This window comes from Toxotes jaculatrix, chromosome 5, assembly GCF_017976425.1.
Source record: "Toxotes jaculatrix isolate fToxJac2 chromosome 5, fToxJac2.pri, whole genome shotgun sequence".
NCBI lineage: Eukaryota > Metazoa > Chordata > Actinopteri > Toxotidae > Toxotes > Toxotes jaculatrix.
In genome coordinates, this window is record NC_054398.1 from 3,857,923 (window position 1) to 3,884,396 (window position 26,474).

Below are 26,474 nucleotides of genomic sequence, written 5' to 3' on the forward strand. Positions count from 1 at the left end.
GTAACTGTTCATACAATAATGTTTTCAGTCAATGACGAGAGCTCCTGACTGCAATAATAAACATCACTGACGAAATGTGGAGGAAATCCAATTCAAGCTACCAGGAAAAACAAATCAGCTTGTGTTATTTACTTTTGCACCTATACAAAAACTGAGTCTGTGGACGAAAATATGATACAACACATAATGCATGAGTCAGTAGGACTGGACAATAACAAACCTGAAAATGTACCACGTAAAATTGATGTTTACAACTAGGAGACTGTTCATTGATTGACAAGGATGAAGAATTCCCCCCTATATAAAAATATGAACTCCATAAAATGTTTCCTCTGTATCTAAATGAGAATTAGACCAAATTGCCCACCAGGGTTTGTAGAATGTGAATGAATACTACAGTTTGCTGCAAACCTATTAGAAATTGTCTTGGGTACAAAAGAAGGCAGGAATCAATTTTGACCAATAAAAGTCAAAAGCAGTGTGCTGAGCAAGATGGCGCTCCGCACGGTGCGACATGGCGTTGCTCTCCGGGTCAAGTTTTACAGTGTTTTGTTATTTACAGTGCTCTTATTGATGTTTCATGTGAGATACACCAAGGCTCATGTGAAGTACGACCGAGATGCCCTGATAAAACTTGGGGAGATGAGTCACAGAGGACATTTTAACATCGACATCCTCCGCTCCTTCCCAGAGCTACTTCTTCACCCCGAAGAAACGCCGGGCCAGGCCGCAGCAGGGGGATCTTCTAGACCCCAGAGACCGATCAGGAAGCGCGGCCGGCGGGGAGGAGCAGCACGAAGGCTCCGTCGTCTGGTTAGCAAAGGACGGCTAACCCTCCCGGTCTTACTTCTCGCCAACGTTCAGTCTCTGGTAAACAAGATGGACGATCTTCACGGTCGGATGGCTGCACAAAGGTACATCCAGGACTGCTCTGTGCTGTGTTTCTGTGAAACATGGCTCGGACCACAGACCCCAGACGAGGCCATAACACCGGCAGGCTACGCTGTTTACCGAGCCGACCGCAGCGCGACGGATAGCGGTAAAACTCGCGGAGGAGGCACTGCGATCCTCGTCAAACACGCCTGGAGTACCGACAACACGGTAATATCACAGTCATGTTCCGAAGATGTGGAATATATCACCGTGAAGTGCAGGCCGTTTTATCTGCCCAGAGAACTGCAGTGCATCATACTGAGTGTGGTGTATATACCCCCCTCGGCCAACGAGGACAACGCACTGAGGGAACTACAGGACATGATAAGCAAACATGAAAACACATATCCAGATGCTGCTATTGTTGTGCTCGGAGACTTTAATCACTGTGATCTCCGGAAAAATATCCCAAAGTTCCATCAGTTTATCAACTTTCCCACCAGGGGAAGTAACATTCTGGACAAGTGCTACAGCAACATTAGAAATGCTTATTCTGCTGTCCCCAAGCCACACTTTGGGAAAAGTGACCACACTGCCATCTTGCTACAGCCCACCTACACCAAGCGGCTCAAAGCACACCCGGTCACTGTTAGAACTGTAAAGATGTGGACCAGTGATGCAGTGGCAGAACTGCAGGGCTGTCTGGAGGCCACAGACATGAGCATTTTTAAAGAAACCACGGACAATATTCATGAGTATGCAGACACTGTGAGCAGCTACATTGACTGGTGCACCTCCATATGCATCCCTGTTCGGACTATTCGTACTTATCCCAACCAGAAGCCCTGGTTTAATGCGGATATACGAAACAAGATCAGAGAGCGGTGCGCAGCCTTCCAGTCAGGAGACATAGAGGGCTACAAAGTCGCCCGATATGAGCTCCAAAAAGCCATCAAAACAGCAAAGAGGTCGTACACCCAGAGACTGGAGAGCTGCTACAGGGAACACAACACCAGGAGCATGTGGCAGGGGATAAAGGCAATCACTTGCTACAGGAAGGACACAAATGGAACTACCACCAGGAACACCCCCGAACCAGACAACCTCAACAGTTTTTATGCCAGATTTGATTTGCACAATAAAGACATCCCCTTCAAGGTCCCCCCCAACCCAGAGGAGACTCCACTCCAGGTGTCACACACACAGGTTCTCAGGGCTCTGAGGCAGGTGAACCCCCGCAAGGCGGTAGGACCGGACTGTGTGGCGCCAAGGGTACTGAAGGAATGTGCAGTACAGCTGGCAGAGGTATACACGGACATCTTCAACACCTCTCTCTCACAGCAAACAGTCCCTCGCATATTCAAATCCTCCATCATAGTCCCAGTCCCCAAAAAAGCACACACAACCACAATGAACGACTTCAGACCTGTGGCTCTCACTTCTGTTGCCATGAAGTGTTTAGAGAAGCTGGTCCTGAAGCACGTCAACTCTGCCGTTCCAGTGTCTGTAGACCCCTTCCAGTTTGCCTACTGCCCGAATAGATCAGCAGACGACGCAGTGGCCCTCACGCTGCACTACATCCTCCAACACCTGGATGGTCCCAACACCTACGCCCGGCTCCTGTTCCTGGACTACAGCTCAGCCTTCAACACCATCAGGCCGATGAAGCTCACTGAAAAGCTGGCTGACCTCGGAATACCAACACCCACCCGCAACTGGATTCTGGACTTTCTCACAGACAGACCACAGGTTGTGAGGATGGGGAGGAAGGTCTCTGCTGAGCTTACAGTGAGCACAGGAACCCCACAGGGCTGCTGCCTCAGTCCTAAGCTCTTCACACTGTACACACATGACTGCACAACCACACAGAACAACACAGCCGTTATAAAATATGCTGACGACACGACCGTCCTCAGCCTCATCAGAGGGGGAGATGAGTCAGCATACAGGGACCTGGTGCACAAGATCACGGTCTACGGTGAGGATAATGATCTTGTGCTCAACCTCGAAAAAACAAAAGAACTCATTCTGGACTTTAGGAGACGGGCGTCCCCTCTGCAGCCACTCACCATCAAAGGGACTATGGTGGAGCGAACCGACAGCCACAAGTTCCTCGGCCTGCTCATCTCTGAGAATCTCAGCTGGGCCAAAAACTCCACATTGGTAGTGAGAAAAGCCCAGCAGAGACTGCACTTCATCAGAGTGCTGAGGAAGGCGGGACTTGGACGCCAGCCGCTCATCCAAGCCTACAGAGGACTCGTTGAAAGCATCCTCACCAGTGCCATCACAGTATGGTACGGTAACACCACGCTGGCTGAGAGGAAGTCGCTTCAACGAGTCATAAAAGCTGCAGAAAGGGTCACTGGATGCAGCCTTCCAACCATGGACTCCATCTACACCGAGCGCTGCAGACGCAAAGCACAGAGCATCTTGAAAGACAAACACCATCCAGCTCGTGCTTTGTTTCAATGGGTGGACTCAGGCTACAACCTGAGGCATCGCAGGCCGGTGAGCATCAGTGCCCACAGAGCCCGCCTCCACAACAGCTTCTTCCCAGCCACTGTCAGAACAGTGGCACAGGACATTAAGGAGGGAAGAAGCTACTACATAGCATAACCCTGACAACGTGCAAAAAACCATGTCAAAAAACAATCTGGTATTACTATGTGCAATATGTCTTTATATTCACCATGTGAAACAATTCAAAAATATTCTAAAAAAAATTGCAATATCACCATGTGCAATATGCCTGTTAAGATCACCATGTGAAACATCACATACAGGAAGTGACAGTGTGCCTATATTAGGCACCTAATATTCTTAATTTTCTTAAGAATCTTCCAGTATTTTAAGTGCACTATCTTGCTCCTCTTTTGTATTATTTATTTCTTGGTTGTTTTATTTTATTTCTTATTTTACTGTATTATTTAAACCTTAAGCTTGACTCTGGGGAGGGATGCACAAGAATTTCTATGCACATGTACTGCAGTGTATCTGTGCAAATGGCAAATAAAACTCTATTCTATTCTATTCTATTCTAAAAGTGCAAATCAGCTAGTTATTTATGTTGAAAATTCAAAAAAAAAAAAAAAAAAAAAATTCAATAAAGGTTAGCTTGGGGATTTGATGGGTAAATGCTGACGTGTAAGTAAAATAAGGATATACTCAACTGTGATAAATATTGGAGGTGAGAAAAATAAAAATCACAGGGGCACGGGCGTGCGTGCAGCTTGGTGCGCCGCTGGAAAGAGTCCCTTGGGTCAGCGGACCGTATTAAGAACGTTCCGGGCGCGACCAAGTGGCAGGACAAGAAAGGGGGGAGTCTGGAAATTGCCTTATGTATATATTTATTGTAAATATATTTATGGTGTTTGTTTTGGGGTTTAGATTACAGCAGTATTACAGCAATATTTTAAATATTTTTGTTAAATATAATAATCATATTTTCATATTAGTCATTTATGTTTATAAATGTATATTTGGTAACACCTGGGATTGTATTCATCCAATAGGTGGGTTTTGCGTGACTTCACGACGCAGCGGCGCCAAATTCAGATATCCCTGTAAGATGTGTTTGTTGACATTATAGCCGCTATTGCTAGCTGCTAGCTTATACATAACCAGTATAAGAATAAACACTCACCCTGGCGAAGACCAAACGATAATCGTCTTGGAGCCGTTTGGTAACAAGGTTGCGGACCCACCCGCTCACAAAAAAAAGTTATATGCCTCCAGGCTTTTGTAGGCTTTCATTTGCTGTTTCGTATAATAAGAGGTCTGAAGTACGAGATAATGGGTGATCTCAGCAACCTCGATTGTCGGCAAATCTTTAACGTCCGTTGAAAACTCGCTCATCTTCATGAGCTCTTCGTCCAACATATTGTTTGGTTAATTGTGTGTATATCCGTCTCGACACGGGATCCAAACCCGTACAATACGGACTCTCTGCTATTTCCTCCATTGGCTTTGACGTGTAACTTACTTCCTGCCGTCCATGTGAAATCGCTCCGCCTACGTGCGTCATCATGATCACGTGACTGAAACCGAGCTATTACACCTACCTACCTACGCAGTATAAAAGGGCGCCAATTGTAAATTTGCTGTTGTTGCTAGTTAGGTTTCACCTGTGGTTTGCTGTTTCACCTGTGCTGCTGTTAAAAAATAAATAAATATATGTTATTGCATATTCGACCTTCGGCAAAAGTCAATCAGATTAGCTGTTGTCAAAAAAAATAAAAATACTGACAGAGATTCCTCCGTTTATAGTTAGATACGTTTTTTTGCCTTTTTCCACTGTTTAGTGAGCAACTGTGATCTGACGCCGCACACAGCCTGAGTCTGCCGCCTGTTGCCCTCGGTGACCTCAGCTCAGTGCTGACCCTTTGTGTTTCATTACTCACTGCAAAATTTCAAACTGATCCGCTGTCCAAAAAAAGCCAAAAATTACAGCTGTTTTGTTTTGTTTTGTAGATGCAAGCTCGCTGACAAACACATTGCATTTCCTGTGACTGCTTCATAATAAAAGTCAGCAGCAAACGTTCAGTTTGCATTCGCAGTTCCAGGAATGTCACCACAAACACCCAGTTCATGATACTGCAAAGATTGGAATATTGCTTTTATCAGTCAACCATAAGCTCAGTCACCATTAAGTTACCTCATTATTAGCTGATTCTGCTAAATTCCTGTGTCATGTCTTACAGTGCAGGTCCTACGAAATAAATCAAAATCACATTCTGGGGAAAGTTTGACTTCTTGTTTTATATTCTAAAACTCATACACTAAATTACATTCACCTCTGATCTGTTTAAAGTAAACACAAAGTAAGAAGCAAATGGACACCAATTTATAAATGTACCGATGGAGGAGAAAGAATGAAAAAGCAAAGGGCTGAAAGCTAAAATACAGTTGGTACATAGACTATTTGGGGAGAATAAACTCAGCCCAGTGGCTATTTGCTTTGCCTTCAGTCTGAATACAATACAGTTCTTCATCAATAAAATAGCTAGAATTTTCACTAGCCGAAAGTTCAGAGAAAACAGCTGAGGCTGCTACAACTGAGCAAGTTTGTTGGTTATACTACTTTTATAACTGAACTGAGATCTGAGGTGGAAAAAAGGGAGACCAAAAATAGCACTGCCTAAATGACACCAAAAGAAAATACATAACATTTCCATCAAAATAGTTGTAAAAGATACCAGCTGATGAAGTCAACTCAGTTTTACATCAAAATGTAGCTCCTCACCTGCGAGCTGTGCTGTGTGTTTTCACAACATGCTGCTTCCTTTAATCATAGTTTGGATAGGTTGGATAGATCAATTCGATTTGGCTTTGCCACATTTGGCTTTGTCAGTGGATATGATTTTGTGTAACATATTAGGATCCAGACTCCAGGCTGCTGAGATGACATGTACATAAAGCCTGATGGCCACGCAACCCGGCAGCAGTGACTTCTGACAGCTCATCATACTTGAAGTAATCTAGTCCTTTGATCAATACAAAAGGCTTGTTTGTTTCTGATTGCATCAAGACAAAAGAGTTTAGATTAGGTATAGGTCATGATTTTCAAATTCTTGAATCATTTCATTATGAAAAAAATCAAAGACTTTATGCAACTATTGTCCTGTGTTAAATATTTTCCCTTGTTTTTAGGGGCACTTGGTAGGCGTTGCTACTGCCAGAAGATGGCAGTAATGCACCTAAAAGCTGTATGCCAACTGCCATTAAACCACAAAAGAAGAAGGAGAAGGAAGCAGGACTACCAGGTGGTGGTAAAGCCTGTGGTGCTGTGATGTTAGAAGCGACTGTACCGGGAGGAGACTCATTCAAAGGCAAAGACTACAACAGCCATCAGAAAGTTGTGTGTGGAACTCCTTCAAAAAAAAAAAAACAAAACAAAACAAATAAATGAGGTGCAGAGTAAACTCTGCCAGGTAAAGCTAACACATCATAAGTCTACCACAAGTATTCAGCATTGCTAATTTGCCAGAGTAGTGGAAAGCATAAATTGGTCTCTCTCTCTCTGTCTGTGAGTGTGTGTGCAGCACGCACACACAAAAACAGGGGGTTTGAAAAATGGTTGAATAATTTCCAGTGAATATCAGACAGTATTTCTGCTTGAAAATGCTGAACCCTAGTTTAAACGCAGCTCTCAAACAGCTTCAGAGTCCGGTAAGGTTTGTGTTGTCACTGAGTGAGCAGGCGACTTAGTGGCCTCTTCCTCCTCCCGGAGTCGTCCCAGCAGCAGCACCGGAATACTGATGGGAAGATTGAGTGGGAGGTCGATGTGAGGTGAAAATGTGATGAACAGATGGCCAGAGGGCAGTGATGGAGTGAGAAGAGAAACATAAGAGTAAACTTGATAACGAGATGAGGAGAAGTGATCAACAGGACAGCACTTGGATTGGAAAACAGTCATGAGGTGGACTGTTTTCCAATCCAAGTTTTGCTGTTGCTCTTTCTGCTCACTTTTCTCTCATCTCTCCCTGTAACTTTTAGCTTCGGGCGGTAACGTTTCCAGACACCCAAAGACTTTTCAGGAGTTTCTGCAGATTAAAGAACAGATTTGGGCTGAGCTCATCAGAACAACCGCAAGGACCCTGGTGACCTGGTGTGGAAAGTACACAAACGCAAGCACACAGTCTTTCTCACTGACGTGCACAATCTCGTACGTACACGCTCCCGCAGCCTGAGGAGCTTTTGTATACAGGCACATCACGCTCACAAAAGATAAAAGTCAAAACAAGGCAGAAATATAAAAATTTCTTTCTGCAGAAAATTCTCCTTGTAACTTGTGGCAGCTGAAATTGAACGATGCTTTGAAGATGGAGAAAGGAGGAATTCAGCACTATTAAAGCAGAGATTTGACAGTTTTCCCATGAAACAGAAATGTAATCATGTTGTTTTGACTATATGGTCTAGAGTTTCTAGTACCAACTGTTTTCATCTGTGAAGGTTGTCAAACCTGAGGTTGGGGGAAAATTTCAAAGCTCAGTGTGTGTGAGTGCGAGTTGTGTTCTTTTGAAACTGTGTAAATTTCTGAGGGTAGAATCACATATCAGTGTTTGCATCTAAACAACTTTGCTTTGTGGTTAAGAAAAGAGTCGAATGCTGCTAAAAGAAGATGTCATAAATTATAGATGACATTAAATCAAGGCTAAAAACTAAATGTGGTTACAGACTGAAATTGAATCTTTGAGTTAAAGGTAGTTATAAATTTAGTTCTATCTAAATCAATCTTACTCATGGGTAAATGAACACAATCACATTTGAACTGACTATAAACAACTCTCTTTTTTTTTCTTTTTTACAATTTGAACAGAGCTTCTCTTTTTACTTGTGGTAAGCAGCCAAATAAAATCTCAACAAAGCTGTTATAGAAGATAACATACACATTGTTGTACTAAACATTAAGTCAATAGTACATAAACGATCAATTTGTGATTGTTTGCGAACTTGTGTGTTCAAGCTGAATTCCCCATTTACATTAAAACCGAAACCTCGGTGTGTTGCAAGAACAGGAAGATGGAGAGATGCAGTCTCAAAAATAAACGCAGCAAAGCTAAATATGTGTCAGAGAAGTTAAAAGTAAAGCGTCAGCGTGGACTTCTTCAGGGCCTGTAGAGGTTTTACAGTTGCTGTTTCCCTCGGCCTCAGGCTACATGTTGTTTTAAGGCAGACAGCTCTGCTGGGTAAATGACAAGAGTTGGGGTGAAACTTGACTAACTGAGGAGGAGGAGGAGGGCAGGCCTGACAGTACACTTCCTGCCTCGAGGAGAAAAGTTGCACATTGTATCTTGAAGTTGTTGTTAGTTCCAGTGCCAGTAACGGCTGAGACGAGCAGAGATAGCACATGTTGGAGGGTGCTATTTAAAAGCTGCTGACATGTTCTGCTTGCCAAGACACTGATGAGAGTGTTTAACAGCTGACTTCTTTCAGGTGTTCGGCTTTCACATCACTTCACTTCACTGAGTGAAGTTTAGGGAAAAAAGAAATTCAGTCCCCAAAGTGGAGTGTCACAGTCAGTGATCATAAAAGAGTGGAATCTTAAATAGGGCTACATCTAACTCATTGGGTTTATCCACTTCAGCAGCTACTTCGTGGAATATGACCGTCTACAACTGAGTTTGTTTCCTCTGGGGACTGAAACTCCTTGTGCAGATCAATGGAAATAACTGGAAATCTTTGCTTCTTTGCTGAACACTGGGAATTATGCAGTCATTGGAACTGAGTGGGTCGGCTTAAAAAAAATGGATAGAACTGATTTCTGAATTTTCTTTCATAAACATAAATCTCATTCAAGAATTTTGTTTGTTTTTTATTATTACTAAAACTCTAATTGGCTCCAGCAGTGATTTCAAAATTGGGATTATTTCACTTACTGACCATGTAACAGTGGAGCTTCCTATATCAACTGGGGAGGACTCAGTGACAGATGAACAGATGGAGACACAATACCTCTTTATTCCAGGACTCACTATTTAAAGAAATGTTTGATGAAAACATTAAGTTCTTCTTCCAGGTAAACATCGGATCCCCTGAGAAAAAATCTGCACTGTTTGAGAATCATCCAAAGCTGTTATTAGGGGCATAATCACTGCATATTCTAACAAAGAAAAAAGACGATAGTTATTTAAAAATGTTTGTAAATTAAAACTTAAATTAAAAGATATGAAAGAATTTAATAATAAAAAAGCAGAATATGTTATTTTAGGATGACGGCAAATTTCTTTGAGAATTGGGAAAAATCAAGGCAACTTTAACAAAAAAAGAGATCACGTCAGCCCAGGTGTCAGAACTGAAAATGGAGAGGTACTTATTAAGACATGTGACACTGATCTGAAGTTTTATTTAAATCTGTACTCCTCACACACTGAGATAAATAAGAGCAAAGTAAAAACCTTCTTTCCAAAGACTGAACTTCCCCTGGTGTTTTTGGATCAGACACAGGAGACTGAGGAACCAATTACTGAATCAGAGGTTGGGGGTTATTCAGTCTAAGAAAATGGGGAAATCCTCAGGTTTAGATGGTTTCTCAGTAGAATATTATAAGAATGATATAGATTTATTAGCACCAATTGTAACAAAGGTTTAAACTGAAGGAATTAGAATGGGATGCCAGCCTCATAACTTGCTCTCATTTCCTTGATCCTTAAAAAGGACAAGAATCCACTGGATCCTGAACGTTGACAAATCTATGAGGCTAGAAAAAATCTTACAGACAATTAGGTCGATGAGAAGATTCATATTATGATTGGTTGGTTGGTCACCAGGGAAAAAGAAAACAATCAAGCTCCACTATCTGATCTTGTAATAAAAACTAGTCCCTCTGTTTAAGCGCTACAGCTGTCACTAAGAGCTTTGTCACTCCTCCTCCAAAAATATAATTGCACTGATTCTGAAATAGCAGGTGTTGAAGTTGGCATCAAATTGAAAACACAGTCCCGGAGGCCTGCTCCACTCATGAAGGGAACCAATGAGATTCCCACAACACAGCAAAGGTACTGGAACACTCCCAACTGTAAGGATTTGTTTTTGAAGCTTCTTGGAATGAGCTGAGAGACATGTGCCTGGCGACCTGGACGGGCAACATATAGTCAGAGAGCTGGGTAGAAGAGAGACACGGACTGCAAGATAAAGAGAGGAGAAGAAGAAATATATTCCCATGGTGCAGGACGATGTGGGATACGAAAATGTGCAGTTTGGTGTGAAGATTCATCGTTACATTCTCTTTTAACTTGACACTGGCCAATACAAAAAGGCGTGATTCACTGGAGACAGATGCTAATGTTGTCCACTAAAGCGATGTCTCTTAGCACAGACCTACTGCAAAATGTCTCCCTGACTGGCATGAATTTGCCTCTGAAGACGGCGCCAGTAGCACCATGGGAAAAGCAGGAAAACAGTCTGAACAAAGATCAAGTGAGAAGCAAGTTACGCCAGCAAAGAGCGGACAGTTAAGGAGGAAGACAGACAGAAAGAAAGGCATACATGTTGGATGAGGTAATGCTAAATCTCTATCTAACCGCTGACAGAGAAAAGTGACAGTAATACGAGGTGAATTTGCATAGCAGATGTTCCCCTACGCAGGGCTAGATTTATTGAACTAGCAAACACTGGGATGGCTACGTGCCATCTGTCATACAGCAGCAGGTAAATTAAAAGTAAGGGTAAGGGCAAGTTATAGCATCTCAGAGGAGGAAGAGATGTCTGTCAGGGATGGAAACGAGGGAGAGAGAGGGAAACGGCAGCACTGTAGAAAAACAGGGAGAGAGACAGACAGAGGGAGAAACAGTTTCAGAGCCATGTTCACGCTGAGTTCATTCTCCATTCGTCAAAAAGCGACTAGCAGCTACATATTGCCATAACTCACTGTAGCTGTATGAGCTCACATAAGATTTGTTTGTTCTCGCACAGGCGAGACACACTTCATTGTGTATTAATTGTAAGAAATCAGACAATATAACTTTTGTACAAGCATAAATCATAGTCACTGCGAGTAAAAATCATTTCCTTATTTCTGATGTCAGTGCTCTGTCTTCTTGGCATCCTACCTCACTTTTTTTTCTCTTAATTCCACAACAACCCATGGCTCTTGTAAGAACAACATTAAAAATTAATGTGTTCAACAAAACATGAGCACCAAAGTATTTTAGTCCAGGGGCTAAGCACAGACTTGACTGCACTCCTCTGTGTTCAATCAAATTCAAACCACAGTGTAGCTGAACGTTAAATAGAAATATGCAACATTATAGTTTCTGCAAATATAAAACACAGAGAGTCTGTTAGAGGTGTGGCTGCACAAAAACTTTTAATCAAGAATTTAAAAAAAATTTTTTGCCTTGCTTAAAGTTTGTTTCCATCTGTGAGAACAGTTAGAGATAAAACGTCCTCACAGACACAAGTTACCAGCTCATCATCATCAGCCTTAGTCTCATATGATCTCCAGAATGGCTTCACATCAACTCTGGTTGACTATATATTGTGCATTAGACTTTAATATTTATGTAAATATTATGCCCTTTGTACTCAGGTCCATTTAAAGTAATTTTCCATCCATTGTGTAATCTTATGACAGCTTTGTGAGATGTGTATGTCTCCACTTACACTGAAACCAATTTCGCGAACATCGAACGTCAAACGAACACATGCTCTGATGTCTGCGGTGAAAAAATACGTTCTTCACATGTGGGACAGGTGGCTAACGGTCCTCTACCAGGTAGACAATGACTCCATGGTAATCATTGACCAGGAGGCAGATACTGATATTGATAACTGAGAGTTAAAGCTGCACTAATCAATACTTATATATCAACAGTGGGCCAAAAGACTGCAACCCTGAGAATTATCACCCGACTCCTTGTTTTCAGCTGCAGCAGGCAGCTGTTTTCAGTAAAACATGTCGGATAAACCCACTATATCCTATCAGGACAGCGCAATGCAGCATACAGACAGTTAGTGACTAGCTGGTGAACATCTTAGCTAATTTACAAGCTAAGTAGCCAAATATTTTTTCTCAGGAGCACATGGAGACCAAAACGCTATCAGCATCAGGTGAATGCTGTGTCTACTTGATATGTGTAAAAGTTAGTACTACTTTATAAGGTGGTATAAGGTATGAATGCCGTCCCACCAAGCATTTTGATAAGGATCCCACTCAGTATATTTACTAAGATATGTGCAATGCAGGAGATTTTACAATTTAAAAATAAACAAAAAAATAATAACAACAGTTTCAAAATTGCCAGAAACATGTTTTTCAATTTCTGTGCTGCATTTTCTTATTTATTACTGTCGGACTAATAAGCTAATACTGGTACATCTGTGAAGAGTCAACATCGGGTGGTCTTGGCCTGGCAGAATTATTGGTTGGGCTCGAAGTTTGAACGTCAAACTCATGTCCTTCCTATTATTAATATTCATATTCATTAATATTAATTCATACACATATTCTCAACTGCCACTCCATCGCTACTATCACCCCACCATCTTTTTTTTTTATGAGGAAACCCAGAAATCACTGAAAAAAACAAGCAGTCTCACAGCCATTTCAGGAACCTTTTAAATGACTGACAGAGATGAAACCATGAAAACCAGAGTGAATATGCTGCGTTAATATCAGCCGTCTGATCTGATACCATGTAAAGGAAATTTTAAGGAATTCAGAGTTTCAGAGAATCCTTGAAGTTCTGGCTGCCATTTCACACAGTGAGAAAAAACTAAGCACACACACACACACACACACTCACACACACACACACACACACACTCACTCTTGAAATAACGCTGTGCAGATTTTAAGTCACACCTGCTTCAAACCACAAATTGCCCCCATAATCATCATCTGTCTCTTAGTTGTAGAGCTGGTGCCTTTCTGGAGAAACACCTGGCATTAGCTTACTTATTGTGCTTTCTATGGCCAATAATGACTGTCTGTAAAAACAACAATGACCATGCCAGGGAGCAGTGTTCATTGGTGGTGCAGCCGTCCAGATTTCAGGGTTTTTTGCTTTGTGCAAGTTAACAAAAAAAAAAAAGAAGAAACTCTAGATAAAGTGTTCTTGTGTGAAAAAAGCACATGTAACTCCACAGATCATAACGGTGGCTTATAAGCTGCTTTCCAGTACTTCACATTATTCAAAGCACACCATATGGTTTTAGATGGATTTCCTTTCTTTCAGACATCTACTTGTTTTCCTTCCTTTTGTGAGCATAGCTCATTAATGTCAGGCTTTTTAGTAAATGACTTTCAAATCTGTTGCAACTGTTGACTTTTCAAAACTGTCCCACTCGCAACGGTACCGTATGAGGTGACTCGATTTAAAAAAAAAACAACACAAAATGGGTTAAATCTTCACTGTGATGTCCAAAGTATAATCTTATTTAAAGATAGGAAAATAATTAGACAAAAAATGAAACTCACTTCAGTATAACGCAGCCAGTCCCAGAGGGTGGCGCTGTCCAGAACACCTGTATCCTGGTGCGTCTGCGAGGTGTGCTTTCCGTCACAGCAGGGGGACAGTTGGTTAAGAACTGTGTGTCCTCCTCATCAATGATCTAGAAACAAAAGAATGGAGTATTTAGTATTAAAAATGACGTGGCTTTTGAATATATCACTCTGATGTTTTTGAATTAAAACGCAGGAATTCTGAATATGGAGGCCTGAAACTGAGGAACCCAACCATCCCAAGCAGTGGATTATAAAACCATTGCTACAGGAAGCAGCTGGCCTTGCGGTGCAAACCCACAACTGCACCTTTCTACCAGAGATCAATATTATTTGCTTGAAACAGATGTTATTCAGGTAGCAAATGCAATACATGGCTGACATTTGTATTCTCCACTCAGACAGGATCTTTGCTCACAGTTTTGAAAAAGGAAAAACATGGAAGAATAAATAAACTGTGCCCAATATTAAGACCACGTATAAGAATAATGTGATCGGTCTTTGTTTCTGATTTGATGACGTTGCAAAGTGTTTTTGACACCAGCTTGAACCGGCAGCAAAGTTGTGTGAAAGAGGACAACTCTAAAAGTCCCTAAGTGAGGCTTTGGATAATAACCATCTTGTGTTTTCAAGATGTGTCTAGCCAGTTCCCCTCGGCACTTGGACCTTTTCAGACGCTTTCAAGACTAAAAACACACAGAGACAGACACACACACAGACGCCCAGGGCCTATGACCTTGTAGCTAGTGTTTTCCAGCTGCCTCGGCTTAACAATAACAATGACCTAACACCCGGTCCCAACCTCTTGGAAGGACATTAAAACAGGGACAAAAGTATTTTCTAGAAATACTTTTTTTATTTCTGTCTTATTCAGAGTTTGGTTTACTTTGTAGGACTGAGGTTCTGTCAGTCAAACGCAGACAAACAACTGGCTAAAAGGAATAGGAAGAGAAAGGGAGACAGAGAGCAGGGGAAAAAAGAGAGCAAAACATAAAAGAAGAGGAAAGTAAAGACTTAAGGAAAAGACAGACACAAAGAGTTTTGTAAGAGACGGGAAAATGGAGATATTAGGGCTTAAAAGATAATTTGAAACAAGCTACACAAGAATAATACTTAAATACAGAGCTGCTGTCTAGACGTGAAAAAAATACAGCTGATTTTCTGTAATAATGCTGTCGACTCAGACGTGTACGTACACACTTAACATCTAGAGCAATCACACCACAGTGACAGAGTGCATGGATAGGACAAGTGTCCATCCATCAGGCTAGATTTGTCTACTTGACAGCCCTGCAGTACAATAATAATAATAAGATAAGATAAGAGAATCCTTTATTAGTCCCTCAGTGGGGAAATTGCATTTAGCAACAGCAGGGATACAGTACAATAAGTGAAAGTGAGATATAAGTAAGAGGCCAATATGGCCAGAACAAGATTTAAATAAGGTAGAATAACTATGAGACAAGAAAATAGCTGCTGTAAAAAAATTAAAAAATATACCTACATAAATAAATAAATATGAGATGGAGATTGTTGAGTTGATAACAATAATAATAACAATAATAATAATAACAATAATAATAATAATAATACAATTTGTACAATCAAGTCCTAAAGCAGGACAACATTCATGACAGTCCAGTTCCAAGTTAAGACTGTTACTGCCACGTTAGGACACGTACAGCAAGTCTGAATTCACGATTCACAAGTCCCACATTAGGATTTCTAACAACTTAGGCACATTTAAGTCTAAAGCCATCACTTGTTACGGGGAATGTATGAGAGATAAAAGGACCGACAGAAAGAGAGACAGACAGATAGAGGGAGAGAGGGAGTGTGGGAAGACTGGCAAAGGAGCGTTTGTTTTCACTGCAGAGGCTGGCATGTCTGTGTGTGTCCACGGTTTGTCTATCTCAATCTCTCTCTCTCAATCTCTCGCTCTCTGTTGAGACGGTAAACACAGATGCTTCAGAGTGCACAAGCAAATGCACAGCCCTGTTCAAACACACACAGACACACAGACACACAGACACACACACACACACACACACACACACACACACACACACACACACACATCATCATCTTCACACACACAAAGAGACAGAGCGGGAGACAGACAAGGCAAACCCAGGCTTTAACAAACACCCAGGATCCCTGGAGAAGACTGACAATAAGAGTGATATTAGTGTGTGTGTGTGTGTGCGTGTGTGTGTGTTTGTTGCTCGGTGTGTACACACACATTGCAGGTTTGTAATTAAATGCAAAGCAGTTACAAAGGAGTGAATACAGTTGAAACCTCTGGGACTTGAGTGCAGGGATGAAACTTTTCCAGAGAAAAACAGACAGACAGATAGATTGAAATGTCACGTCAGCTCTTGAAGATGAGCTTATTTCAGAATGTAACCAAGTTCTCTTGTCTTGATGAAGACCTCGGAGGCGCCAACACTTTGCCTTGAGCTTTCCATCAATCAAAGCAGTACTATTACTGCAGAATACCACTGAGATCTTGGGGCTATCACCAATATTGCATCATATTACATTTTGTGTCTGAGCCATCCAGCCCAGGCAGCAGTGTCACGTATCCAAACAGCTTCTCTGTAAGAAAGTGACTGTATGTGTGTGTGTGTGTGTGTGTAGGTTTATTTCCTAGCAAATGGAGCCAATTTTGTGGCTTTTGGCATTCAATTACACAAAACAACATTGGCGAAGAGGGAGAGTCTTGTTCATGGGGTCTGTTTAATATAAAAATGACCCCAAAGCTCTTTTTAAAATCCAGTTTTTACAGTTATATCCACATTTTAGTGCTATATCGCTCCATAGAGGTCAATTTAAGAGAGATTTAAAAAGTTTCTATGAGCTGTGTTGCTGACATCGCTGTCAAACCAAGAAGTGTTTGCGTGCTGTCTGCGTTGTCATGCAGACTAGATACGCAAATGGACTGTCTCTGTTCTACTAGTAAAGGAAACTCAAATGATTTCTTTCCTTTCCTTCTTTAAGTCTGTCATGTCCTTTTCTCATTTCTGTTTTTCTTGTGCAAATGCTCTGACATTATTAGGGGTTTGGTGTGAAAAGCTCTGACAACAACACACAAGTCTGTCACCTTGACTTAAGAGCATACTCAGGGAAAGGACTAAATGACACACAGAGATATACAAATACAAAGTGGTGAAGTGCCAGACTTTCTATGACACAGTCAATTGCCATTTACAAGCACCAAGCATTCGGCTTGTGAGTGTGAGATGGGGACACCCACTGTAGCCTGAACTAACACTGAAGCAGTTTTGAGTAATCTGGCAGGTGTTTCTGTCTCTGTCTGTCTGTCTGACTGTCTGTGGACAGGTTTTGTTACTGCCACAGCCTCTGAACCGCGCAAGACGCAGCAACAAAACTTTACAGGTGTGTAGTTGAGTGTGGTCTCAGCAAGGGTGGTAGTAGGTGGTAAGAAGTGTGGAAGAAGCCATTATGGACCCCATTCATTTTAAGTCACAGATCACTGTCTCTCAGTTTCATCCACTCCCGTCCACTCTACAACACCAGGTGAAACAACAGGCCATCTGGTGATGGGATCACACAGTCAGGCATATTGAAGAAATCTTGCACAGTTCACCTGTTCAGCCAAACTAACGTCTCTCATGTCGTGTCTTCCATTGAACAACCACAACGACCTGTTGCCACGACTGGTGTGACGCCATCGCAAGATGGTTTCTAGTTTCCGACTGCTAGCACAGACAGTCACTCCATTAAAAATCAAACCCATAAGTTGTTTATGCAAGCAGCTTATTATAACCCACAGATAGGCTTCATTGTTAGGCACCATGTAGTGGTCATGAAAAACAGCACCAGTCTTTTCAGCCCCCCAAACGACGGATTTTCACGAGACATAGCCCTCTGGGGACTGTAGGAATGATTACGTGATCGAAGGAGGAAGTCAGGTGACACTGTTACACGGCAACGTGTCGTGTGTAGGGAGGAGGTATGGGTGGGTGGACCGGTCAACAAAACAATGTAGTTTCCTGTGTCAAACCAATAGTCCAATGACCATGATCGTTTTATAACCTTAACCACCTCCTTATATATTTTTGTGGGTTATCCTGATTATTCACAGCAACAGGGAGCCTCACTCAGAAGGTATCGTGGGTTCATGTTAACAATTTAACCTTAAGAAGGCCTTAAGAAAAGTGCACAGCCAATATCCCTCTGAACAAATTAACACAGCCACTGTGTATGTGGGTACGTGAGCATATGAAAATGGTTGACTTTGTGCGCGCCTGTTTGTGAGTGCATGTGTTTCTGCTCTCCACAGTGTTTTGTCTGCTCAGTTTGTTTAGCCTATTGTCAATGAGAAACAGCATGAATAAACTGGACAGGCTCCTGCTCGACCGAGGATGAGTCACAGAGCTGTTGCAACTGCTATCGTTGCTCTAAATCACTTCTGGCTTCCAATCACTAAAAAAGAAGTGGTGACATTTTCTATGGCACTAAACTGTGGTAATTACTTTTCTTTTGCAAGTAGTTTTACTCAGCCTAGTATTATTATTTAAAAACCTATGTTCTTTCTTGCAAATTCCCACAAATCAACTGTCAATTATTGTGAACAGTAGTGAGCGTGGACAAATCCCATATCCCATTGCCAGTTACGGTGCCTCGGGCCTGATCATGGTGCCCATCGCACACAATATTTGCGAGTGGGAAGCTGGTGAAAGATAAGGTCACTAAATTTCCCTCCGAGGATTAATAAAGTATTATCTTATCTTATCTACTGGTGTTGCACTTCTGCACATCAAAAAGTATTTGTCACAGCAAAAGTAAAAGCTCTGGGTATAGCTTGAATAAACATTATGTTTGATTATCTGTGAGACAGACGACTATAATGATCATTTATTTATATGAAAATGTTTTGGATGACTGTAAAAATACATTTTGCTCATATGTCTCATATCAATTCATATTAATCCCAAAATGATTCATCACATCGCTGTGAGAACTCATTTTCTCAGACACTTGAAGAGCCATAACCGAATCCCTGGAGAATCACAGAGTGCGATAAGTAAGAAACAGTGGCCTCATAGTGTTGATGTATTATGTATTTAATAAGCTATAATCAGCGCTGAGTACAACATTACTTATGCAAACCTCGAGCATCTGAACCAACCAGTTTGTCAAGCATAATAAATAAAAGTTGTGTAAACTATTCTCTGGCACCGCTGGAAGTTCCTTGAAGTAAACAAGCACACTCTTGTCCTTGCGAACTCCTGTTAATCAGAAAACAGGGAGGGGTGTGAGACTCAACCTCCTGCAGCATGTATCTATCTTTTGGTACTCAGAGAGGCAATAATTGCTTTAGGATCACATTTCAGTGTGATTATGCTGCATATCAGGTCACCATCATTACAACCCTGCACACATCCTACATGTCCTTTTCTTTAAAGCCCTCTAAGCTCTGCTTGGCTTACATAATTGCCTCTATCTAAAACCTATGACTTAGCTGTGGCACTTTAAACTGATTGGGTTTGTTTATCCCTGGCTAAACCCAGAACCCTAGATAATCTGTGCAGAAAAAAAAAAAGAAGATAATATCTCATGTCTGCTCATCTCTCCCCTTATCCAAACAAGCTCCGTTTGTCTCCCTGAGCAATAACACATTGCTGGCCTAGATAAATATGACCCACGTCCCACACTAACACAAGGAGGGCTGGGAAAATCACACACGCAGACCCACACATATACCAGCATGCCCGTTTGGTGCATATATAAGCACAAAGACACACATTTCCAAGCAGACAATGGCTGCAGACTCAGTGGGATACTGAGTCTCGCACATTCACACAGATGCACACTCGCAGATATGCTCTCTGAGGTCTGACACATTAAGACAGAAGTCTTTTAATGGTAGTAACAGGGACAAAGAGCTGATTATTGCTTAAGGAAAAAAACAAAGAGCAGCAACTCTCCGTTGTGGTGTTTTAGTAAAGCAGCAGGCGGGCACATTCCAGGACAGCTGCCAGAAACAGCCCAGTACCAGAAAGCGAGGAGAGAGAACAGCCGTACAGGGAACCACAACTGTGCTCATTTGGCTCCTCTGCCACTGCACAATAACAATCATGACATTGCAAAACTAGCCGCATAATTAACTTGTGGAAAATAAACTGTCAGGAATATGAATCGTTGCATTCAGCTCCATTTTAAGTATTATTATGTAAACCTCGCTGATAAAGAGACGCTGAGTTTGATGGATTGAGGTCATTTAGATAAAAAGCCAGACTCATGTCATGCTGCATCTTCTCTTATCGACCCAGTAACATAACTGGGACACAAAGAATGGCGTATTTAATAAATGAAATCATTCTAAAACTAATTTCTGATACTAAATGAATCCAAAGTAAAGTTTATATTGAGATAACATTGTATGGTTATAACGTAATATCATGATTACACATCTTTTTTTTCTTTCATTCAACTTTTCAGAACTTTTCACATACATTCTTTAAACACTTGACGGTGTTTTGACATTTCAACAGGCCTTAATTATTTTCCATATGTGGATAAAAGTGTGTCAATTGTCAATTACAGGACAAAAAGTGTCTGATGGATTTGCCAATATGTGTTAAACAGACTGCAAAGCCAGATTGTCAAATTTAATTTTGTTCGAGCTCAGCCCACACTGTTCCACTTTCTGCTCACTGCCTACTGCCTGATCTCAGCCTCACTCCAGACTCTGCTGGGACCCTGGGGTTGAGACTGTAAGGTGTTTATTGTGCAGGGAGCAGAAATCAAATAGAGCAGAGTGAGCTGAGATGTTTGAGTTTGAACTGTTTGAACCAAAAGCAAGTTAACCGCACTGTGTGACCGCCCAGCTGACTTCCACTGACTCAGATGTCTCAAAATTTCCTTGATCCAGATTCAGACAAAACCAAAAGTCCTACTGTGAGCAGCAAAATAATGCGGCTACTCCAGTATCTTTGTTTTCATGCAACACACACGCTGTGAGAACCTATTTGCTAGACAAGAAAAGAAGAAACAAGACAAGAAAACACACTCCTCAGCTTCTCAACTTTCTTTATCCTGCCTGAAGAGCTCACGCAAAATCACTCTAAATCAATTCTTTACAGGCCGACACACAATTTGTTTTAATTGTTGGTTTTTATTCTCTTGTGTCATTTAGTGTTTAATTGATGCATCATGTTTTTATTCTCATTACCGCGGTTGTTGTTTTATCATTTGTAAAGCACTGTGAAAACACGCAAAGATTGTTCATTATAATTTAGTGGTTGGCAAAGTTGAGAGCAGACCCAGAGGCGATGCCGCTGTGAGCTGCAGAGGTCGAACCACTGTCAGACTTTACATCACATTAAGTGGTGAAAAATACGCTTGCAAATGAAGAAGAGATGCACTCGCAAGAAACATATAGTGTGAATATCAGACACAAAGCTCACTGCACTATCTAGCTTCACTTTACACAAAAGGGAGGGCATCGTCTGTTTACATGTCCCATGAATTTGGATTTATATAAACATACGATGATCACGGGATACGCATCGCTGATTTTCCCATATCTAGCCTTCATATCGGACCGCATCTACCAGGAACTGATTTGGTCAGTGTAGTTTCTTTTACCCCTTCATCAAGGGGAAGCCCAGGGGTAATAGAAGTTTTTGAGAGCAATGTCAGCAAAGTGGATCATAGTTTAAGATAAAGAGTCGGGTTAATACCTTACACTCACTGTTCAGTCTGCGTGTAGGGAAAGCAGCATTACTACAGAATCTCAGCAAATATGATTGTTTGTTTCAAAGTCAGAGATCTGGTGGAACCGAGAAGGAAAATCGTCTGAGTCCTCTCTTCAAACCGCTGGCTACGTGAAAGCAGCCTCCTCCTGCTCTGTTTGTTAAGAGTCTGGTTGGGATGAGCTTGTGGAAACACAGCTACAGATGTGTGTTCCTGTTTACACTGAGCAGGAGGTAATTGAGGAAGTCTGGCTCTCTCCTCAGGAGCTCTCTGCTGCTCAGTGGGAGTTGTGTTACTACTGAACCAAACATCTCACATCTCTCTCCTGCTTTCTCTCCAACTCTCTCTGTTTATCTCTTTTCTCTCTGTCCTCACATGCCTCTTCCTCTATATCCTCCTCTGCCTTCTCCTTCCCTTTCTCCTTCTTCCGCTGGAGGAAATATCTGCTACTTAGCGAGAAGGATGCCGCGTCTGCCTCACCCTGGAAGAGCTGCACCAAAGAGGCAACTAGATTCTCTTTTCTTCTCCGCCACAACAGGAGAGCTCAGTTTCCTAGCTTCATCCAGGGGAGCTGTGTTACATCTGTCAGCAGCACCTCCTTTAACCTCCATATCAGAAGACAGCAGGGAGCAGCTAAGTCGACTCCCATGTGCATTAAAGCATGCAAATGAGTTCATCTTTTGCAAACTTTCGCAGAAAGCTCAGAGCACATTCGGTATGCAGATATTCTGTCTTTGCCTCTCCACACCTGCTCATCCTTACCTGAAACTGGCCGCTGTAGTCGTCATCTGTGGTGCCCTCTCTGCCCTCCTTCAGCGCGATGAGGGTGAAACCTCTGAAATAAGCAGGGCTGGACGCCTGGAGGACCACTGTGAAGGAGGAGAGGGTTTATGTATTTACTCCACAGAGGCACTGAGCAGTAATGAGGCCTTACACATCAGAGTCACACTGCATGACGCAGGGTCACCCCAGATGATGCTAGAGAAGCATATATGAAAGCTGAAAGCCTTTCAGCATCAGTGTAATGTGGAAGAGCGAGGGCTGTAAACAAAAGGTTTAGCATCTAGCTCTGGAGTTAAAAAGAAGCTATAAATCCCATGAAGGAAGTATGGTGCAGGGAACGGGCCAGAAACAGGAGTCATATACTGTAATGTGGGTGTCATTTTATTCTGCTCACCCTCACGGCCTGACCTTGCATTTTCATACCAGCTCCTTTATCTTAAAACTGAGAAGGAAGATGTCAATATTTTCAATCTCATCTGGATTTTAAAAAGTTAACTTATTCATCACTTGAAGGTTGCGCAGGCTTGGGGAAGCGGTGTCCTTCACAGGTCTCTGATAGCTGATTAGAATTTAGCCCTGAATTGCTAAAATGTGGTGTCACAGCCAAAAAAAATTGCATGATCGGGCGTAGGATCTCAGTGGGGAGATCTGAAGACTAGGTGACCTTTGATTATCATCCTTATTTTTGAAGCCAGTTTGGTAAGCTGTATCATGCCAGGTCTTATTACTGTAGAATCCCACCATCTTCCAACTAGATTTATATGAATCTTTATGAATAAACTTTTCTTTATAAAAAGATTTAACACAAAGAGTAAAACAGTTGTATTTTCAGTTGAAAACTGCCTAACGCTCACTTTTAAACTCACTTTCAATTTATAGGGGTCAGCTTAATTGGAGCCAGATCTGTGTGTGTCTCTGTGGCTGTATGTACAGTATGTGTGTGGTGTGTGTGTGTCCACTGCAGGAAGAAGAGAGGAAGAGAATATAGGTCAGACATTATAACACTAAGTAGCCTTATCAAACCACCACTCTCCCTGCAGAGTAGGTTGACTGGATAGTTTGGAATTTGCGTCCTCAAGGCTGCAATATCTAAAAGAATGTTGTATTGCTATGGCTATTACTTAAAATGTCGGCGAGTACACGGTTGCTGGACACACTCAAGCTTTCTGGACATAAAATAAAAGTAGAGGGATAAAATTTCAGAGACCACTTTTTGTTTTTCCAACTAACATAAACAGTCCACTTGTTAAATTTGGCGCAGGTTTACGCACGAATTGCGCAAATGGACTCTTGAAAACAAACTCTACCTCTGTAGGTCCTGCCAGGTTGGTAGGTTTCCGGGTCCCCCTCTACCCTGAGCCTGAACTCATGGTGTCCATCCCTCCGGGTCCCCTGGGTCTGCGCCCGGAGGATCCGCCCGCAGTACCCGTCCGACCTGCCTCCGGAGGGCTCCTCAACGAAGGCGACGGCGTTGCACACAAAACTCGAGACGAAATAGTATTGCAAAAGCAGCAGATGCAAGTACATCCCCATCTCGGATCTGCAGCCCAGAGATTAAGGTAAAGTGCCGGTCCAATCAAAAAGAAAAACCCAGTAATGGAAATGCGAAACAGTGGACAGAGGATCAGCTCCTTCCACACGGACTCCCACCAAACTACAGCGGCGTCACAGTCAGTGCTAAAGGTGAAGACAAGGAGAAGGAGACGAGTCCATCCCGAACAAGAAAGAGCGCGTCTGGGGGCGCACAGCGGTGAAACCGAGAGAGGAACGGCTGCTCCTGTTTCCGGATCAGTCTCTGGTGTGGACAGAGCCTGGGAACAGCGGGGGGCCGCCAAATAACCGAGCGCGGGTGCACGCGGGTGGCTCTTTGACTTGAGGAGAGGGACGGTCCAGACTGGAGCTCCGCACTTTAATAAGAGCCAGCCCTCCACTAAAACACACACACACACACACACACACAGTGTCACACACGAGCATACAGTACACACGCTCTGTGTCTGTGTGTGTGGATTTCGCACCTGGAGCTGCCTCTTGGGGAAAATACAAATGTTGTGCCTGCTGTTCAAATACGACAAGACGTTTTAAATTCACTATACATTGGCTGCACGGGAGCTGAAAGACATAACGGAGTTAGATCTGATCATAAACTCAAAAGTGAGCAGAATAGTTTTATAAAAAGCAAATAAGGAACAGAACTGTGTTTATTCATCCTCAGTTATTGCGCGTATTTACGCATTTTTGCTTCAAGGTTACCTCGAATGACCATGTTTCATGAACAAATGAACAAAGACCATAATTTAATTTTCTTCTCGGTGTATACTGTGGGCTACATGGGAGTTGGGAGACATCGTGAAGTTAGATAACGTCGGTATAAACTCCACAGTGACCGAAATAGTTTCACTTAAATGTTATATATTGGTCCTGTCTGTGCGTATTTACGCGTTTTATGGTACGGCGTGTTCCGTGACAAAATGAGCAAAGGACATCAGTAAATGTCACTCAACGACAAACACAGAAACGAATGTAAAGAAACTGTATATTGCGCATCTTGTGCGCTTTCTAGACACAACGCACTCAAGGACACCTGAGCAGAGGCACCACGGTACAGTCTCTGCTACCTGTGCCTCTGATAAGGACAACAAGGAGCCTTAAATGTTGATCACATTAACTGAGTTGCTTTTCTAACATGACAAATAATTTCCACCTTGATAACCCCTATGCAACGTGTGCTCCATTAGAGCTTGCTGTAATATTATTCGATGATTTCCCTCTGGATTAAATGGACATCTGTTGTTGGTAAAGCGCCCTCACCTTTCCTCATATCTCCTCACACACAGACTATAATCCCCTGTAAACACTTTTACAAGACAGACATGCATTTACACTCGGAGCTAGTGTGTTTTGGCCAGCAGGTGTCGCCAGAGTATCTTTGCACCTTCAGGTCCTCTACACTACAGCTACTTAGTAAATTTGTCACTCTCCTTATCGCTACACCCCTTTACTCTTCCATCTCCTCAAGTTTTATTATAGTGTAGAGAAAAGTACGAGGGATTATGAAAATGCAGAGGTTTAAGGTCTCATATTAAATGTGCAGCTTGGACTCAGCTGAAGCAGTAATTTGAAGTTTAATGATATTTTGATCCATTTCCCCTTTTTAAAATTTATTGTGTTCCTTTATTTGTAAGCCTCTGGCTGAATTACAAAGAAACATGCATGGCTTCGATTAGCAATGGCTTTCCTTGTTTATTTAAAACACTAAATGTCTGGTTTAGATAACAAATGTGTGTAAATAGTAAACCCTCGCCAAAATGAGCTTCATTAGACAAACTCGCACCAAACTGATTTGCTTGACTTTTTGTGGCTTTGGGTCCACATGCCAAATGTGAGTGTGCCCAACCCTGGGAGTGTTACCTAGCTGAAAGCACTTCTCAGAGCTGGAGATGGTTAAACTAAACAGCATCAGCCTGGATGTCTCTGTGTGATGGATCCCATCTGGAGTGACTCTGCACTATAAACCGTCTGACGAATGTCTGACGTCTGGAGCGTACCCTTGACCAAGATGTGGAGTCAAAAACAACCCCCTGACCTTTCTGAATGAAAACAACCTGTTTGCACACCAGCCAGTAACATTCCTGCATTCAAACATCCAACTTTTTTCCTTCAGCTTGAGGAAATCAAGTCTGTCTGCTTGAACATGTTGAATGAACTCACTGGGATACCAGTATGAAACTGATGTGTAACTAGATAGGTGTAAAACCCCGTTTCATTGTATTAAAGACTTGCTTTTTCAAAATCCCACAGCCACTCTAATAATATATGCATTTGTCTTTAGTCGACTTGCCTGCTTAAATAAGACTTTCATGAGGGTAATAAGGTTCTGATGCAGGAAGCGCGGGCCAAAAGGGTGTATTAAATATGAAAATTGCACTGATCTTAGTGTGTGGAAGTCATTTCCTCTAATGGACTATAAGGGTTCTAAAAAAAAAACCTTGATATTGTGCTCAAGTGTGTAATAGGATTTCTAATCATTTTACAAAGCCTTTTTCATTCTGCTCATAGAAGGCATTTGTTTCCTTTTTTTTTTCAAGTAATGAAGATGGATTGAACGTATTGAATTGTATAGGCTGAGTGTTCATTGTAGAAGGAACAT

The 26,474-nt window shown here is 42.1% G+C and overlaps 1 protein-coding gene across 4 annotated transcripts in view; it reads right to left on the bottom strand.

The window, feature by feature from the left end:
* spon1b (spondin 1b) overlaps nt 1-24,196 on the bottom strand; it is an 81,199-nt gene extending 57,003 nt beyond the window's left edge. For all 4 annotated transcript variants that reach the window (XM_041037697.1, XM_041037696.1, XM_041037695.1 and 1 more), the window contains exons 1-3: nt 23,632-24,196; nt 22,304-22,410; nt 13,793-13,926 (exon numbers count right to left, since the gene is read on the bottom strand). In XM_041037697.1, coding sequence (XP_040893631.1) covers nt 13,793-13,926; nt 22,304-22,410; nt 23,632-23,857 — 467 coding nt within the window. In that variant the 5' untranslated portion in view covers nt 23,858-24,196. The remainder of the gene's footprint in view (nt 1-13,792; nt 13,927-22,303; nt 22,411-23,631) is intronic.
* Nucleotides 24,197-26,474: the final 2,278 nt, after the last annotated feature.